General features: G+C 61.7%; 2 protein-coding genes across 9 annotated transcripts in view; both read left to right on the top strand.

Annotated features, from left to right (window-relative positions):
• The first annotated feature begins 567 nt into the window (after positions 1-567).
• SH2D5 (SH2 domain containing 5) lies at positions 568-13,363 on the top strand. 7 transcript variants are annotated; one of them, XM_060080514.1, is made up of 10 exons: positions 568-637; positions 5,044-5,172; positions 5,505-5,588; positions 6,084-6,425; positions 7,202-7,348; positions 8,633-8,881; positions 9,034-9,208; positions 9,579-9,687; positions 10,180-10,339; positions 13,279-13,363. In XM_060080514.1, the coding sequence occupies exons 2-10, from the start codon at positions 5,086-5,088 to the stop codon at positions 13,342-13,344; spliced, it is 1,419 nt and encodes a 472-aa protein (XP_059936497.1). In that variant the 5' UTR covers positions 568-637; positions 5,044-5,085; the 3' UTR covers positions 13,345-13,363. The 7 variants fall into 7 exon arrangements, with proteins under 7 accessions (XP_059936497.1, XP_059936515.1, XP_059936487.1 ...); XM_060080532.1 differs by lacking the exon at positions 13,279-13,363 and adding an exon at positions 11,004-13,226 and having other exon boundaries at positions 5,508-5,588; positions 6,084-6,158; XM_060080504.1 differs by lacking the exon at positions 13,279-13,363 and adding an exon at positions 11,004-13,226 and having other exon boundaries at positions 5,508-5,588.
• Positions 13,364-14,785: 1,422 nt separating this feature from the next.
• Positions 14,786-15,812, top strand: part of KIF17 (kinesin family member 17) — a 48,299-nt gene continuing 47,272 nt past the window's right edge. For both annotated transcript variants that reach the window (XM_060080479.1, XM_060080469.1), the window contains exon 1: positions 14,786-15,016. In XM_060080479.1, coding sequence (XP_059936462.1) covers positions 14,786-15,016 — 231 coding nt within the window. The remainder of the gene's footprint in view (positions 15,017-15,812) is intronic.

The raw sequence follows: 15,812 nt of genomic DNA, 5'->3' as shown, positions 1-15,812 counted from the left end.
CTCATCAAGATGACAATCCCTGAAGGCCTCCGCGGGCCAGGCTGTCCTGCGCACCGGGGATGGAGGCCCTTCTGGCCGAGGCTGCTCGCACTCTAGTAAGAGGAGTAGGATGACGGGCAGGAGTGGCGAGGGCTCTTCAGGAGGTGGAGGAGTCACTGGTTGTCAGGGAAGCTTCTCGGAGGGGTAGCTGCCGCAGCCGCCGCCGACAGGACGACGAGGAGCTAGCTAGGGGGCGGGACGGGAAAGACTCTCCAGGAGGAGGGAACCTTCGGCGAGGCCCGAGGCACTCAGGTCCCCCACCCGGGAAGAGGCGCCCTCGGCTAGAGGGAGCTCCACCTCCCTCCCTTTAAGGCGGAGCGCCCGGGTGCGAGACGGCGGGGGCACCCCCCTCGCGGCCGCTTATTGGACGGCGTGGCCGAGCGGAGCCGCCCCGCGGGCGCCGATTGGGTGGGCGAGGGCCGAGGTGAGCTGGGCGCTGGTTCCCGCGGCCACGTGGGGGGTGCGCGGGGAGGAGGGGGCGCTGGGGGGGAGGCGGTAGGGGCGGGGCGGGCTCCCGGGTGGGCGGTGGAGACGCTCGGGGCTGCGCGGGGGTCGCAGCGCCGAGCTGCAGGACGGGACTCGAGACGCGGCGGCCGCGGTGAGTGAGCGCCGGGGAGCCAGGCAGGGGCTGGGACTAGCTGACCGGTGGGAGCGGGACTCGGTCCCCAGGCGCGGAGATGGGGGAGGTTCTCGGATGGGGAGAAGCACCTCTGTCCCTTCCCCATCACCGTCATCATCCATCACCTCCACCATCACCATCCGTCACTTCCACTGCCCCTCCGCCAGCGTCCTTCCTCGCTCGCCCCTCCGTCGGTCCGAGGACTTTCTCCGCCCCGGGCCGGCTGCGGACTGTCAGCTGAAAGCCCTGGCAGCGCTCCCCAGGAATAAATACCCACGCTGTGGAGCGCTCCGTACCGCCTGAGCGCTTGCCCCGTATGTGGTTTGGCTCCACTTAATCCTGAAAACAGCCCTTTCCGCTTAATGTCGTCTGTACGGAGAGACCGCCCTGTACTGATAGCACCGCCTTCCCCACCCCACACGCACACACATCTCGTATCTTCTTCACCCTGCTGTATTTTCCTCCAAGTAACTTAAGCCCCCTGAAATGTTTGGGTTTTTAAATTTATTTATTTATTTATTTATTTTATGTATTATTTTTTTGGCTGCGTCCTGTCTTTGTTTCTGTGCGCGGGCTTTCTTCTCTCGTTGCGGTGAGCAGGGGCTACTCTTCCTTGCGGTGCGCAGACTTCTCATTGCGGTGGCTTCTCTTGTGGAGCACGGGCTCTAGGCGCGCGGGCTTCAGTAGTTGTGGTACTTGGGGTCAGTAGTTGTGGCTTGCGGGCTCTAGAGCGCAGGCTCAGAAGCTGTGGTGCACTGGCTGTTGCTCTGTGGCATGTGGAATCTTCCCGGACCAATGCTCGAACCCGTGTTCTCTGCATTGGCAGGCGGATTCTTAACCACTGCGCCACCAGGGAAGCCCCTCCTGAATTGTTGATTTCTAGTGCCGTCCCCCCAACCCAGCTTGGGTGCTCCGTGAGGGCTGGGACTTTGTTTTGTTCACCTGGCACATAGCGCTTGGAAATATTCTCAGCAGGAACAGATAGATGAACAACCCCAGGAGGCAGCCGCTATTACTACCCCACTTTATGGTTGAGGAAATGTAGTCTGAGAGGTTGTGACTTGTTGGTTACATCAGCCAACCTTGTGGGACCCCACAGTCCACGATCTTGACCCTAGGCTGCGTGGTTCAATCTCTCCCACCCTATGGTCCAGGCAGGTAGGGGTGGCACCAGGGGTTGTACTGGGGGCAGGGGGCTCTTCTGTGCTGCTGAGCCAAAGCTAGTGGAGCTGAAGCAGGGGACTGAAATGGCCCTGGCAGCCCCAGACCATCTGGCCCAGGAGGCAGTCGGAGAGAGAAAGCAGCTGTTTTGCTGATCAGATCCACCCCCAGCACCGGAGGTGTTCCGGGCCACTGCCCCTGCTTCCTCGCCTCACCTGCCCCTGGATAGGCTGGGACCCACCAAACTCCTTAGGTGGACACCCTGCTCACTTGGGGGAGGGCGCTGCCATGGCCTGGGGAAAGAGCCCCAGAGACCCAGGCTTGCTTCCGAGCTCCCCCGTACGCTGTGTGACCTTGGGCAAGTGACTTCACCTCCTGAGCCACCATGTGCTAAGCTCAGAGTCTGCAGGCTGAGTGGTCTCCCACGATGCTGGAAGGTGGGCCCTCCTTATGACAACCATTCAGCTACAGTGCAGTGCAGCAGAGGGCCTCTGTCTGTGACCCTCGAGGTAGTCAACTCATCCAGTTCCCGGTCTCTAAGCAGGGCCACCTGGAAAACCTCAGAGGAGCAAGAGAAGGGCCCCAGTCTCATTTCAAATGTGTCCGCTTAGGAAGGTTCTGGCCCAGAGCCAGGCTCCTGTGCAAAACCTCAGAAAAACAGGTCTGATCCAAAGGGATAAGTGGGTGTCTGTGCCTGGAACAGGTAAGCGGATCTGTTTCCAGGGTTAGGGTGAGACTGCACCCTCCCTGGTCCCCTGGGCAGCCCCCAACTTGAGGCCTGGAGCCGAAATGCACTGTACCTCTCAGGCTTGGGGGGAAGAAACTTCCAGTTTTCCGGGGTGGGGGAAGGATCAGGTAATGGGGGTGAGGGGGGACCCATAAGAGGGCCAGTGGCCTCCCCACCCGCACCCCACAGCCTGCACCCTGGGGTGTCCCCAAGGAAGCTGCGGCTCTGGATCTGGAGGGAGGAGGCTGTTCACAGCCTTAGACACAGCTGTCCTGGCCTGTGTGTGTGCCATAGCCCTCGTGGTTCCTTTCCATCTTAACACTCTTAGCATCTGAGGGGCTCTGTCAGCAGCGCAGGCAGCATGTGAAATGTGCTCCCCATCTCTCCCTCCTCCCATCTCTCCTTTATCTCTTTTTCTACTGTCTTTCTGCCCACTCCTCTGTTCCCACTTCTGTTGGCTGCCTTTTCATCCTGGGTTCCTTCGCTCTCTCCCTTTTGCCCCGTTTGGTTTTTGGTCTTTGCCTCCTCTGTCCCGCCCGCACCCACCCCCTTCCCCCACCCCGCCCCGCCCACGGGTTCCGGGCATCACAGCCCAGGATGTGATTATGAAGTTGAAAGGCGAGTTCCCTGGAAGCCCCGTCTCCATACCTGGAACCGAGGCCACGGAGCTCTTGTGCCAGTTACACACCTAACTTGCTGTATTTAAACGTAAAATGACAGTAGGTAACGGACGTGATGTGAAAAATAATTAGGATCAAAAAGTAGAGAGGTGCCAGGAGGGCGGAACCAGGAAGTCTTCAAAGGGACCATGCAGCCTTTATTTGCTGGCTCTTCCCTTACTGGTCGCTCACCGGACGTGGTCGATTGCTACTGGTGCCCCCACCTGGCCTGAGCCTGGGGTTGAAGGTCAGGGGCAGGCTGAGGTAGGAGCCGTTCCTGGGCCCTCGGCGCTGAATCAGCTCCAAAGCACCCAAACCCTCCTTCTCCAGGACTCCTGCAGGTGCGAGAGCACACCTGGGATGCACCCATTTCCTGCCCAGCACCCTGTCTGATCCCTGCTTTCTCCTGGCAGGAATCATGGCCCTCAGGCAGGGCCCCCTCCTGGACTGGGTGGTCTCTCCTCAGGTGTGGCCTGGTGCAAGGAGGACACTGAAAGTGGCGAGACCTCGCTGTCCTCCAAGCTCCTGCCTGACCATCAGGTTTGGGGGTTCCCCGTTCCTCGTGAGACTGTACCTGTTGATCACAGCTCCGAGCCTGGCAGGCATCGTGCTGGGTTCTGTGCCTCCATTCAATTCTCATTGACTCCTCATGTTATCCCAGGTTTGGGGACAAGGAAATGGAGGCTCAGAGAGGTGAGGCAGCTTGCCCAAGGTCACACAGGATTTGGACCCAGGTCTCTCTGATCCCAAGTGCAGTGATTACAAGTAGCCCGGTGAGACGGAGCCCGCCAGGATGGGGGATGGAGGTGGGGGTCTAAGTTGGCCCCAGGGAAGCCTGAGGGAGCTGAGTCCCTGGGACCTAGGCAGAGGCATTCAGCCATTCTGTCTGTGACGCATTTATTCCACATTCACTGAGCACCAGCTGTGGTCTGAGCTCCGACAGGGAGTAAGTGCTCTCCCTGCCCTTGAGGACGGTCTAGAAGGCAGCTTTCCTCCTCTTCCCCCCCTGGTGGATCTGGGAGAGGGGCCCTAGGAAAGACCAGAGCCTGGCATGGGCTGGGGCAGGGCTCCTCAGCACCCCCGGGGCAATTGTCCACCCTCCCTACCCCCTGCCTCAGCATCAGTGTCTGGTCTGGTTGGGGTGGGGTCTTCTGGCAGGGCTGGAGTCAGGCTGGGCGGAAGAAGCCAGGGCCCCGTGACGCAGCCTTGGCCATCCAGTGCCCCCTGCCCCCGTGGACTCCAGAGCTCCTGCCCTGGAACCTGCTGTGGCTCCCCACTGCCCACAGGGCAGAGCCCCAGTGTGACATTTAAGGCCGATCGATCCCAACCCGGCTGCTGCTCTGCCAAGTTCTACCTCAGGGCCCCAGCTGCCTTCACTCCTCCGTGCCTCTGCAGACTCTGTTCTCGCTGCTGTCACAGCCCTCCTCTTGGGTGCTGCCTTCCCAGGCTGTCCCCCTCCCCTGGCACTTTGCACAAGCTGGTTACATGTCCGCACCCCCTTCCTCCAGCTCTTTCCTGAAGCTCACTCCTCAGCGAGGCCTTCCCGGCTGCAGTCACCCCCGGCCTGCCCTTCATTTCCTCCTCTCTGCTTTATCACCATCTAGCATATTCCTTATCTTACTTATTATTTAGTTTACTGTCGGCTCCATGAGGGCAGGCAGGGAGTTTGTCATTTAGGTCAGGGCCGTGTATCCCCTGGGTCCCAGCGCCCGGGATGCTGCCTGGCACACAGCCAGTGCTCAGGCAGGGTTTGTCGGATGCAGGAGCTTGGTGGCCTCTGACGGGCGCTCTGAGGCTCGACCGCCTGGGCACCAGCCCTCCTCCCCTGCCCTTTGCAGCCTTCTCTCCTGCGGACCCTGAAGCCGGGCACCCTGGGGGCCATGCAGAAGCCTGGGGCGGGGGGCCGGAGAGCCTCCGACTGCGGCCCTGCCCCTCATCGGCCCAGGTGCATCACCAAGTTTGCGCAGGTGGGTGGGGCCGCCCCACGCGGTGGGCTCCCATGGGCCGTGACTAGGTGGCAGGCCCTGGGGGTGGGGAGGAGCCGTGGGTCACGGGCCTATTTCGGTGGCCCCAGCTCTGGAGTGTGTGTGCACGGATGAGGCGATGGGGCCGCAGAGGGGCCGAGCAGCTTCACCAGGGAGAGTAGCAGAGCCTGGACTCCGAGTCCGCGCTCTGTCACCATCCACAGCCTACCCGACAGAGCAGAGTGCGTGCGTGGAGGGCGATTTGGAGGACGGGGGTCAGGAGCCATGGGCCTGACTCCCCGCGCCGCCCTCCCACCCCCCCCCCCACCCCCAAGCAGTACGTGGGCTCCTTCCCCGTGGACGACCTGGACACCCAGGAGAGCGCGTGGCTGGTGCAGCAACAGCTGTGGGCACTGAAGGTAGGGGGCTGGGGGCTGGGGAGCGCACTTCCCTGCGGGGGATCACAGCCTTGGGGTGTCGGCCTGGGAATGGCCCCGAGACCCTGTGATCCATCCCAACCTCCATTCAGAGAGATGGAGCAAGTGAGGCCCAGAGAGGGGCAGGACCAACGCCGTTCTGAGAGATGGGCCCAGTCAGGACCACACCCGGGCTCCTGGAGCCACGCCCCTGAAGCCCCGGGGCCCCCTCCCTTGGGTGGTCATGACCTGTGCCCCACAGGTGGAAGCCACAGGTGGGAGAGATGGGGGGGTGGTCATAACATGGCCCAGGGGTTGGTCTACCAGGAGCCATCCACACTTCCCCGGCTCCTTGGGGCTCCCTGTCCAGGGCTCAGTCCCCTGGCCGCTGGGGTGGAGTTGGCTGACCAGCCCAGGGGGACTAGTACAGAGGCTGGGCTGGGCAGGGCAGGGCCTGGGAGGTAATGTCTGCCCCCCACCAACTGTCTCCCCCCCCAGGACTGTCCCCGCCGCCGGGCTGTCATCCTGAAATTCAGCCTTCAGGGCCTCAAGATCTACAGCGGGGAGGGTGAGGTAGGAACCCGTGTGGGTGCAGGTGAGGACCGGACAGGTGTCCTACTCCCTGGGAAAGCACTCGCCTCCCCCCAGCCCTGCACTGCCCCTCCAGCCTCCCCAGCTGCCCAGCCTGCTCTGGGCCTTTGGATGTCCCCTCTCCAAGGCCCTCCCGCCCTGGCAAGCGTGGATGACAGTTTCTCCTCCCTCACCCGCCGGCCGCCAGCCCACCAGGATCTCCGGGGGCCACCTCCTGGCCTGAGCATCAGGACCAACCAGCCCCATGAGGTTTCTGTGGGTCCCCGGGCTTGGCCAGTGGGCTGTGGCTAGCCTCTCATGACTGTGGAACAGGGCCAGGCAGGCTGGAGGCCAGTTGGGAGCCCCTGCTTGGTCTGCCATCCTCCTCTTGGTGCAAACCAGTGTTTGATGAACACTAAACCACGTGCCAGACTGTGAGACCCACGACTCCGGCACCACTCACCTAGGACTGGTGCAAATGTGTGCAGAGCTGTGCATTGCGGGGCCCTGGGTTAAGGGCCTGTGCCACCTGCACGAGGTCTCGCTCACCCCCCAGCCCCACTTGTCACAACAAGGACTCAGAGAGCTGCCCTCACCGGCCCAAGTCACCCGGAGAGTGAGTGGCAGAGCCAGGATTTGGATCCCGGTCACCTGACTCCAGAGACCAGGCGTGCAAGCCCAGGGCTGGCCACAACTGCCTGTCCCCGTGACCCGCAGGCTGTGAACCCTCTGCCCCTCAGCTCCATAGCTTGGCATGACCACCCCAGCCAGCAGGTTGGCAGCAGGGAGCAAGGGACCCGAGCTCAGGTCCCCTGTGAAGGATGAGGGTTCCCATGTGAAGCGTGATTTGGGCAGGCCTGGAAGGAGGGCAGAGTTCTTCACCCCAGGAGCAGGGTGGGCCCGAAGCTGGGCGTGCAGGCTGGAGAGCAGACCCGGGAGGCCTGCCAGCGGGTGTGCGGGGCCCTCGGGGCTGGCACAGGCTGGGCGGGCGGCTGCAGGCCATGCGGCGGGTCTGATGGAGGCCGGTGTGCCCGCTGCACCCCCAGGTGCTCCTGATGGCTCACGCCCTGAGGCGCATACTTTACTCCACCTGGTGCCCAGCCGACTGCCAGTTTGCCTTCATGGCCCGAAATCCCCGGAGCCCGGCCAGCAAGCTCTTCTGCCACCTCTTTGTGGGCAGCCAGCCTGGAGAGGTACCTGGGGCCCAGGGCAGGGGGCGCAGCACTGGGGGGTGTGCTGTGCATCAGTGTGGGTTCCAGGGACCGAGGCCCTGGACGGCTCAGCCAAGCTGGCCTGCGCCCCCTCCAGGCATGCACCCCTTGCCACCCTGGCTCCTTCTGTGGCCCTGCCCTCTGAGGACTCCCTCAAAGCGAGTCAGTGGCCTCAGCATTCCCCGAGCTTGGAGGTGGGGACCAGGCTGTGCCCTTAGAGATCGGAGGGTCACACTGCCGGGCCTTTGCCCTTGCTGTTCTCTCTGCCTGCAACCGCTTCCCCTTCTCATCCTGGCAAATTCCAACTCGCCCTTTGAGGCTCAGCCCGTGTGTCTGTGGAGCCCACCTTGAATCCTCCAGACTGCCCCCCACACTTTCTGCGGTCCTGTGACACGAACTGCACTCTGTCACCGGTCTGTCCCTAACTACGGTCACTGGAATTCTTTGAGAGCAGAGGCTGGATCCGGGCCTTGAACTGTTCCGGTGCTTGGCCCCGTGGGGAGAGTGGGTGGGCGGGTACATCCCGAAAGTCAAAGCCAGTGTGGCCGCCATGAACAGTGGAGCCTCGGCAGCCAATTGTTTGGCAAGCAGAGGCTGGGCTTGGTTCCGCGCAGCAAGCATTTGCCATCACCCCTGTATGTCAAGCCCTGTGCCGGCCACTGGAGTGACAGGTGGCTGAGACGTGGCCCTTGATCTTCTGGAGCTCACAGTTCCAACGTGTTAGGCCTGGATGATGTGTGTCGCAGATGGAATGTGTGGGCCCCAGAGTGCTGGGCTTCTCCAGGGGGGTTTCTGTTGTCCATTTCATTAAAGGGGCACGGGGAGGTGGGGAGGAGGAAACTGAGGCGCAGAGATGCCATGCTATACCCAGGGTCACACAGCAGCTCCTAAGTGACAGAGCCAGGATTGGATCCCAGGTTCTGTGACTTCAGGGCCTGGGCTCTTAGCCACTCCTCCAAGAGGGTACAATGCACAGGGTGAGGGTAGTAAACCTAGGGGTAGGAGTGCATTTAGCCCATGTCGTCGCAGCTCCAAGCATGATGCCTGGAACAAGGTAGACGATCGGTATTTGTTAAATGAATAGAGGAAGCTGGTCGGGGATGCTGCACGGTGGTGAGGTTTTGAGGGATAAGAAGTTTTCCCAGGAAGAATGGGGAAGAGCATTCCAAGCCAAGGGGCTGCATGCCCGCCTGGGGAGTGGGTTGATGCCTGAGGAGCCCCCAGGAAACCTCCCCCAGCTGAGCCCGCCTCCCTCTCCCCCACCAGGTTCAGATCCTGCACCTGCTGCTCTGCCGCTCCTTCCAGCTCGCTCACCTCTTGCGTCACCCTGAGGATCGGGCACGGCCTGAGCCCTGCCCAGGACCCGTAGGGGACGTGCCCCTGAAGCCCCTGCCGGGCCCTGGGGGCACCCCTGGCCTAGTGCGGGAACCCCTCGGCGGTGATCAGCTCTCCCAGCACGTTAACGCGCTGGTCTCCTTCGGGCGGCTGCCAGCAGAGGGGCCTGGGGGCAGTGGGGTACGCGGCACGCCAGCCAGGGAGTGGGCCATGGACAAGGGAACTGGGCGAAGGTTTGGGGATCAAGAGGGGCGGGTGCTGGACTTCTGTGGGAGGGGCTGATGGCTGGGCCTGAGTCTGGCCGTCCCTGCGGGGTCCTCTTGGTGCCCTAGAAGGAGCCCCCGGAGTCGGAAAGCCGCGGGGGCGCCCGCCACGCCCGCCTGGGGAACCCGTACTGCTCGCCCACGCTGGTGCGCAAGAAGGCCATCCGCAGCAAGGTGATCCGCTCCGGGGCCTACCGCGCCTGCACCTACGAGACGCAGCTGCAGCTGTCGGCTCGGGAGGCCTGTGAGTGGCCGGGCACGGGTGCGCGAGTCGGGGAGGGTGGGCCTGAGCGTCCGCGTCTGCGGGGCCGAGACTGTCGATGCCTGCGCCTGGGAGTGCTGAGGCCTCGTGTCCACGCGAGGGAGGGCGGGAGGGCGCAGCCGGGTCTGCGTGCCCAGGGGCTTGCAGAGGCGACTGCGTAGCTGCCGCTGTGCTGTGACTGGGGAGTGGCTGTGCCTGGGGATGTGCCTGGGCGCCGCTGTGCCTCTGGGGAAGCAGGATGTGTGCAGACTGGGCCGGGAGCGGCGGGGGTGATGAGGCCTGTGGGCGTGGGCCGGGCTGGGCGCGGGAGGGGACCACCTCTCTTCCTCTGAGCCCTGGATGGTCTCCATAGTTCCTGACGCGTGGGAGGCCTGGCCCCGGGGTCCTGGGGGCCCCTCATGCCTGGTGGAGAGCGAGGGCAGCCTGACGGAGAACATCTGGGCTTTTGCTGGCATCTCCAGGTAGGAGGGGGTGCCCAGCCCTTTTGGGGGGCGTCAGAGAAATAGGCTGTGGGCTCCCCTAAGGCCCTGAGATGTGTCCATCCCTGCACTTGGGCGGAGGCCTCCTGACCTCGGGACCTCAGGCCAGGGGCTTCCCCACCGTGGGCCTCAGTTTTCTCAAGTGTGAAGTGGGGATAATAAAAGGACCTTCACTGCAGGGCTGTGGAGAGGATCAAATGAGGTCATTCAGGTAAAGCCTTCAGCGCCTGGCCTGTCACAGGGAATGGCTCCCGACATGCCAGCTCTCTACCGATTGGGTCTTGAAGTTGTCAGCAATTAGGACCCCCTTGGAAACCGTTTAGAAGGGAAGGCTAAAAGCTTCCTTCCGTGGCGGGCCTACTGTGGGGCAGGCAGTGTGTTTACGATGCTGTGGAGCCGTGATGCTATTAAGTGAGCTGAGGCTGGGTCCTGAGTGGGGGCCCCGCCCTCAGCCTCTCCCCTCTGCCCTCCCAGGCCCAGTGCCCTCGCCCTGCTGCGGAGAGACGTGCTCGGGGCCTTCCTGCTGTGGCCTGAGCCAGGCACCAGTGGCCAGTGGTGCCTGTCGGTGAGGACACAGTGCGGCGTGGTGCCCCACCAGGTCTTCCGGAACCACCTCGGCCGCTACTGCGTGGAGGTAAGAGCGCTCCTGGCCCTGCCCCTCGCCCTCCAGCCCCGCCCTTTTCTAGCCACTGAGGTCCTGAGCCCTCCTCACCCTCATCCCGGGCCCCCATTGGCTCTCTCTGGCCCCACCCCTTATTTAACTCTCCATCCAGCTCTCTCGTCCTTGGCCCTTCTGGCCCCGCCCCCACTGGCCTATTGGCCCCCCCTGTACTCTGCTGGCTCCACCCTAAGGCCTCTCGCTCCAGGGAGGTAAGAGTCTTGGGCTAGGGTCGTGCCTCACATTTTTACAGAAATCCCGGCTTTTAAAAAGTCACGCTTTCCCACATCTTTTAGCGGTAGAGGAAACTGATCCGAGAGGGTAGAGGCTTGCGTAAGCTCACACAGCCTCCGAGTCTCTAGGTCTGGAGTCTTGGCCTGATCACAGGTTTCCAGGGACCGGTGGGCAGGAAAGACTTTTAAAATGTGTGGCCTTACTTCCACGCTGAGTGCCTCAGTCCTGTCCAGGCTGGGAGGAGAGAAAGGGAGGGAACCGGGGTGTGGTTCTGCTGTGAGCAGGACAGTGTCCTCTCTGGGCTCGAATATCCTCCTCCCTCCTGGGGCAGGATCCTGTGTGAGGGGGCGGTTGTGTGGAAGGGGGAGCTGGAGCTGAAGTCCCTTCCCCTCGTCGTCCCCACCAGCACCTGCCGGCTGAGTTCCCCAGCCTGGAGGCCCTGGTGGAGCATCATGCTGGGACGGAGCGCAGCCTCTTCTGCTCCCTCGACATGGGCCGCCTGAACCCTGGCTACGAGGAGCAGGACTGCGGGCCCGAGGGCAGGCTTCCCCGGATGCTCCGGCCCCTTGGCCATGCTAAGTCCGAGGCAGAACTGCAGGGCCTGGGCTAGGACGCTGAGCCCCATGCCAGGAGGCCCCGCCTCACCCTGGCTCCTGGGCCTCAGCAGGCTCTCTGCTCTGCCCTTCCCCCACCCCGCTAGGCACCAGTTCCATCCGGTCACTGCCCTTTGGACCAGTCTTCCATCACTACCCTGCCTGTGGGCGGAGCCCCGAGAGTGGGGATTGCCAGTGGCTTCTGACAGGACACGGGCCCCCGTCAGGATTGCAGGAGGGGCAGGCAGAGCTCCAGGCTTCCATGAACTTGCTGGGTGACTGGATGCTTGTCTTCTCTGGGCTTCACCTTACTCCTAGGTGGGGAGCTTTCCAAGGTGGGCGGGAAGGTTTGCTCCAACAGAGGTGGAGCCCTCTCCTAAGGAGGCCAGGCCTTGGGGCCCTGACTGGGCATCTCCAGAGAGCTCCTGACCAAGGCAGCCAGACATGTGAGGGAGAGGTATCTGGGGAGGCAGGAGTGAGTTCTCACTTTGGGCGAAGGCATGGGGACGAGCCACCTCCGTGAGAGAAACAGGGATGACGTGGTGGAGCTTGGAGGCTACATCCAGGCTGACGGAGCGAGCCCTGTTTCCCATGTCCTTTGAGGCTAAAGGAGTCTTCCCTTGAGTTCTGAAGAGTGGGGGTTAAGAGGGTGCAGAAAGGGCAGGACGGACAAAGAGCCGTGCCACCCAAAGCCCACACGCAGGTGGACACCTGTGTGCAGAAAGGGACTGTGAACGGGCCGACAGGGCAGAGAATCTCAGTGAACCTTCAGACTAGGAAGGCTGGTTTTTCTCCACTCAAAACCACGGACTTGTGGTTCCTGCTTACTTGGAAGGGATGTCCCAGTCTTATCCCCACCCACACACCCCTGCCCCACCAGGCTCACTTTCTTTGGCCATTTGACCGGGAGGGGCCAGCAGTGAGCTGCAGGCTTAGAGGGGTGACCAGGGTCCTGCTCCACTCATTCTGCAGGCCAGACTGGGTTTGGTGGCTGCCTGGGAAGCCCCCCAATGGTGGCATTTCCCTTAATGGGCATCTGTCAGGGGCCACTTCACTAGGCCAGCCCCCTTGGGGATGGGGGTCAGGGAGGAATCATCCAAAGGTAGAACTGATGTGGGCCCTGCCAAAGGGTACTTGGCCTCAGCGGGCAGTGGGGGTCCATCCAGGGAAATAACGCTAGTCTAAGGCAATGGCCCTGTGGTGATTGACAACGGATCTGGGTATTCCCCTGTATAAGTAAACTTGACAGACAGGCATGAATCTACCAGATTAAGATAGGGAGCAAGTTCACTTTGGATGAACTTCTATTCCTGAGGCAGAGGCCAAGTCATGAGTCTGGGGGCTGCCCTCTCCCCCATCTGGGGAGGGGATGTGACTGCTCAGCACCTTGAAAGTAACAGACTTCTGACTCCTGGAAGGAAGAGGGCAACCCCAATGGAATAAAAAGAAGGGAGGAGCCTCAAAAGTTCAGGCCTGGTGTTCCCAGCTTACAACCTCCAGCTCAGCAAATGGTCTTGGCTGGGGCCTTGTCACTCTTGTCACAAGGGATAGGAAGAGGCTGTCCTTTGGGGGTTCTTTTCACTGGAACCACAGTACTGATTTTATACTGAATGTGAGTGGGAACCCAGCCTCACTTTACGGCCATTACTACCAGAACCCATCTCCTCCCTGGGCAAAGTCCTGGTCCCTCGTGGGAGGCCCCAGGCTCACATTTCCCTGGCAAGGAGAGGGGTTTGGTGACACGGGGCCCAGGATTACAGCCCTGGAGTCTCGCACATTTAAGAAGACCTGATAACTGGTCTTAACCTCTATAAGGGATGGATTTTGTTGCACAAGTTATCTGTGTGGACAAGGTGTCAGGAATGTTCCCAAAGTACTTTAACATTCCTTCACACAGCATTTATGGATCACACAATACAAAGGTTTTTGACCCACATGTGCAGACGCCTCAATGTCTTAATTATAGACCACAGTTTTCTCTGTTCCAACCAGTGTCACCTGGGTAGCCCAGCTCTCCTTACTGTGTGGACTTGAAATAAATAAAATGCATTTCTTTGGATTGTATAGTACAGACTTTTCCTTTGAAAGGCGAGGTCTTTGTCCAGTTTGCCGGCTTCGCTTCTGTTTGCCAGCCATACCTTCCACTGGTGCTGAATGATGAACCAGACAGAGATCCTGTCCTCCGGGGCTCAGGAGGTCTTGAAAGAATTGGGTAGGTAGATTCAAGCAATGACTCTACTGCTTAAAACCTTCAGTGGGTATTTCCTACAGGAAAAAGACTCAAGTCCTTATATTCTGGCCACTCGGGTTTTCCTTCTGCTCCTGCAACATGCCACAGGGTCTTTGAACAGCCTGCACAGGCCTCCTCGTCTTCCTCTTCTTCCTTTACCTGATTAACTCCTCAACCTTACCATCTCTCAGTCTCAGGAAGCCTGCCCTGACTGCCCCCTGACCCCGTGCCTGGCCTGGGCGAGGTTTCCTGGCTAGATATTCCATAAAACTGGTCCTTTAGTTTGTTAACACGCTTATTTATGGGATTTTTGTTTGTGGGACATTTGTTTCAAATGTCAGCCTCCCCCACTAGACTGTGGGCACCTGGAGGGCAGGGACTGGGCTGTCTCCCGGCGTCTATCACCGTGCCCGGCAGGCACGTAGCTGACAATTTCTGTGCAAAGGGGAGCATAGAGGAGGTGTGACGGCCGCTATTCTGGAGGGACTTGTGCTCGGGGTGGGGGTGGGGAGAGAGGCCAGGCACCCTCTCCAACCAAAAGACCAGCTTTCAAAGTTTTTTTTTTGTTTCTCAATCTTGAGTCTTAAAACAAGGGGCAGCGTTAGAGGGAAGCTTTGCTCTGTCCCCGGGGCTGTGATAGGCTCTGGGGCAGCCTTCCCGAGTCAATACAGGGATGTGGATAAAGGGCAGCAAGGTCCTGTTGCCTTTCTCAGTAGGTCTCTAACCCCTGGATGAGGCCGCTCTAGTATTTCTCTCCGAGGTGGAGTCAAGCCTGGCCTCCCCTGGGCCACCTCGGGCAAGCTGCTTAACCTCTCTGGACTGGGTCTGTGGGGACTGGAGAAGAGAACGGCTGTGCAGCATCTGGCACCGAGCCGACAGATGCTCCAGCAAAGCCAGTGCCGGTCCTCCCCGACGGCCGCCCCCGCGCGCCGGCCTCCAGCCGGGGGATGCTCTCGGGGCCCGCTGGGCGCGGAGAACGCGCGGACGTTCGGGAGCACGGGCTGTGACGCCAGGCGTTGCCCAGCAACCACAAACGCCGTGGCAGCGTCCGTGCTAGCGGGCGGCTGGGGCGGCTCCGGGGGCTCTGGTCTTGCGGCGGCGCCTGCAGCGCTGATCCCCCACTGCCCCGGCCCGGTCCGGGCCTCAGGGACGGGCGAGCCCGGGAGCGGGAGGAGGCGGCGGCTCCGGTCGGGTCCTGAGACTCCCCCGCCGCCGCCCCGCCCCCGCCGCGAGGCCCCGCCCCCCGCGCCGGGCGCTGGCCCCGCCCCCCGGCTCCGGCGCCCCCGCGTCCCCTGCCCCGAGGTCCTGTGTCCTGGTCGAGGCGTCCACGTCAGGCCGCACCCCGGGGACCCCCGCCGCGGCGCCATGGCCTCGGAGTCGGTGAAGGTGGTGGTGCGCTGCCGCCCCATGAACCAGCGGGAGCGGGAGCTGAACTGCCAGCCTGTGGTGACGGTGGACTCCGCGCGCGGCCAGTGCTTCATCCAGAACCCGGGCGCCGTCGACCAGCCCCCCAAGCAGTTCACTTTCGACGGCGCCTACTACATGGACCACTTTACAGAGCAGATCTACAACGAAATCGCCTACCCGCTGGTGGAGGTGAGGACGCCCGCGAGGCCGCCTCCGAGGACCCACTGGGCAGGACCTGGGGCCACTCGGAGGGGTCCTGAGGGACTGCCCTGCCCACAAGCCGGGCGGGAAGGCCCTTCTGGAGGGGCGCAGGTGGACAGCAGCAGGTTGGTCTGAAGACTTCTGTCCTGTCAGCAGACAGCTGGAACCTGTCTACAATGTCTGTCCGGGTCTCCACTGCCCCCAGTGCCAAGGCTGGTCCTCACCCCCATCCTTCCAGCCTGCTTCCCACAGGAACTCCAGCCCCCAAGACCACTTGCCCTCCACCCTCACCCAACACCTTCAGGACTTCTCTAAAAGCTCCAGCCACTTCCCCAGCCTCCTCCTCTTCTCCCAAGAGCCCCAGGTCTCCTCCTCCCCCTCCCCCTCTCCTTTCTCCTCCGCCCCCTCACTAGTTCCCTGCTTCTGCAGAGAGAAGGCTGCTGGCCTGGCCTTGGTCCTGGAGAACTGGAAACCCTTTACCTTTGGTCTGACTTACCTTCCTCCTTGGCGGTTGAAGAACAGGGAGGCCACAACAGTTTCTGCCCCTTATAGGGCTTTTGCTTTTTTTCACACTCTCACACTAGGTAGCTCCTTGGCGCTGCATGACAGGGAGGTTCACATTTCACAGATGGGGAGACTGAGGCCCATAGGGAGGAAACATGGCAAGCTCCCACAGTGAGTTTCTGGCGGAGGTGGGGCTGGAGCTACTCCTGGCCCAAGGGCTCTTTCCTTGCTACCACCATCTCCCCAGCTGTGCATCGAATCGCTAGTGAAGTGAGATGTC

The sequence above is a fragment of the Mesoplodon densirostris genome, chromosome 2, assembly GCF_025265405.1.
Source record: "Mesoplodon densirostris isolate mMesDen1 chromosome 2, mMesDen1 primary haplotype, whole genome shotgun sequence".
Taxonomy (NCBI): Eukaryota; Metazoa; Chordata; class Mammalia; order Artiodactyla; family Ziphiidae; genus Mesoplodon; species Mesoplodon densirostris.
The sequence above is the reverse complement of the archived record's forward strand: the minus strand, read 5'-3'. Positions and strand labels throughout refer to the sequence as shown.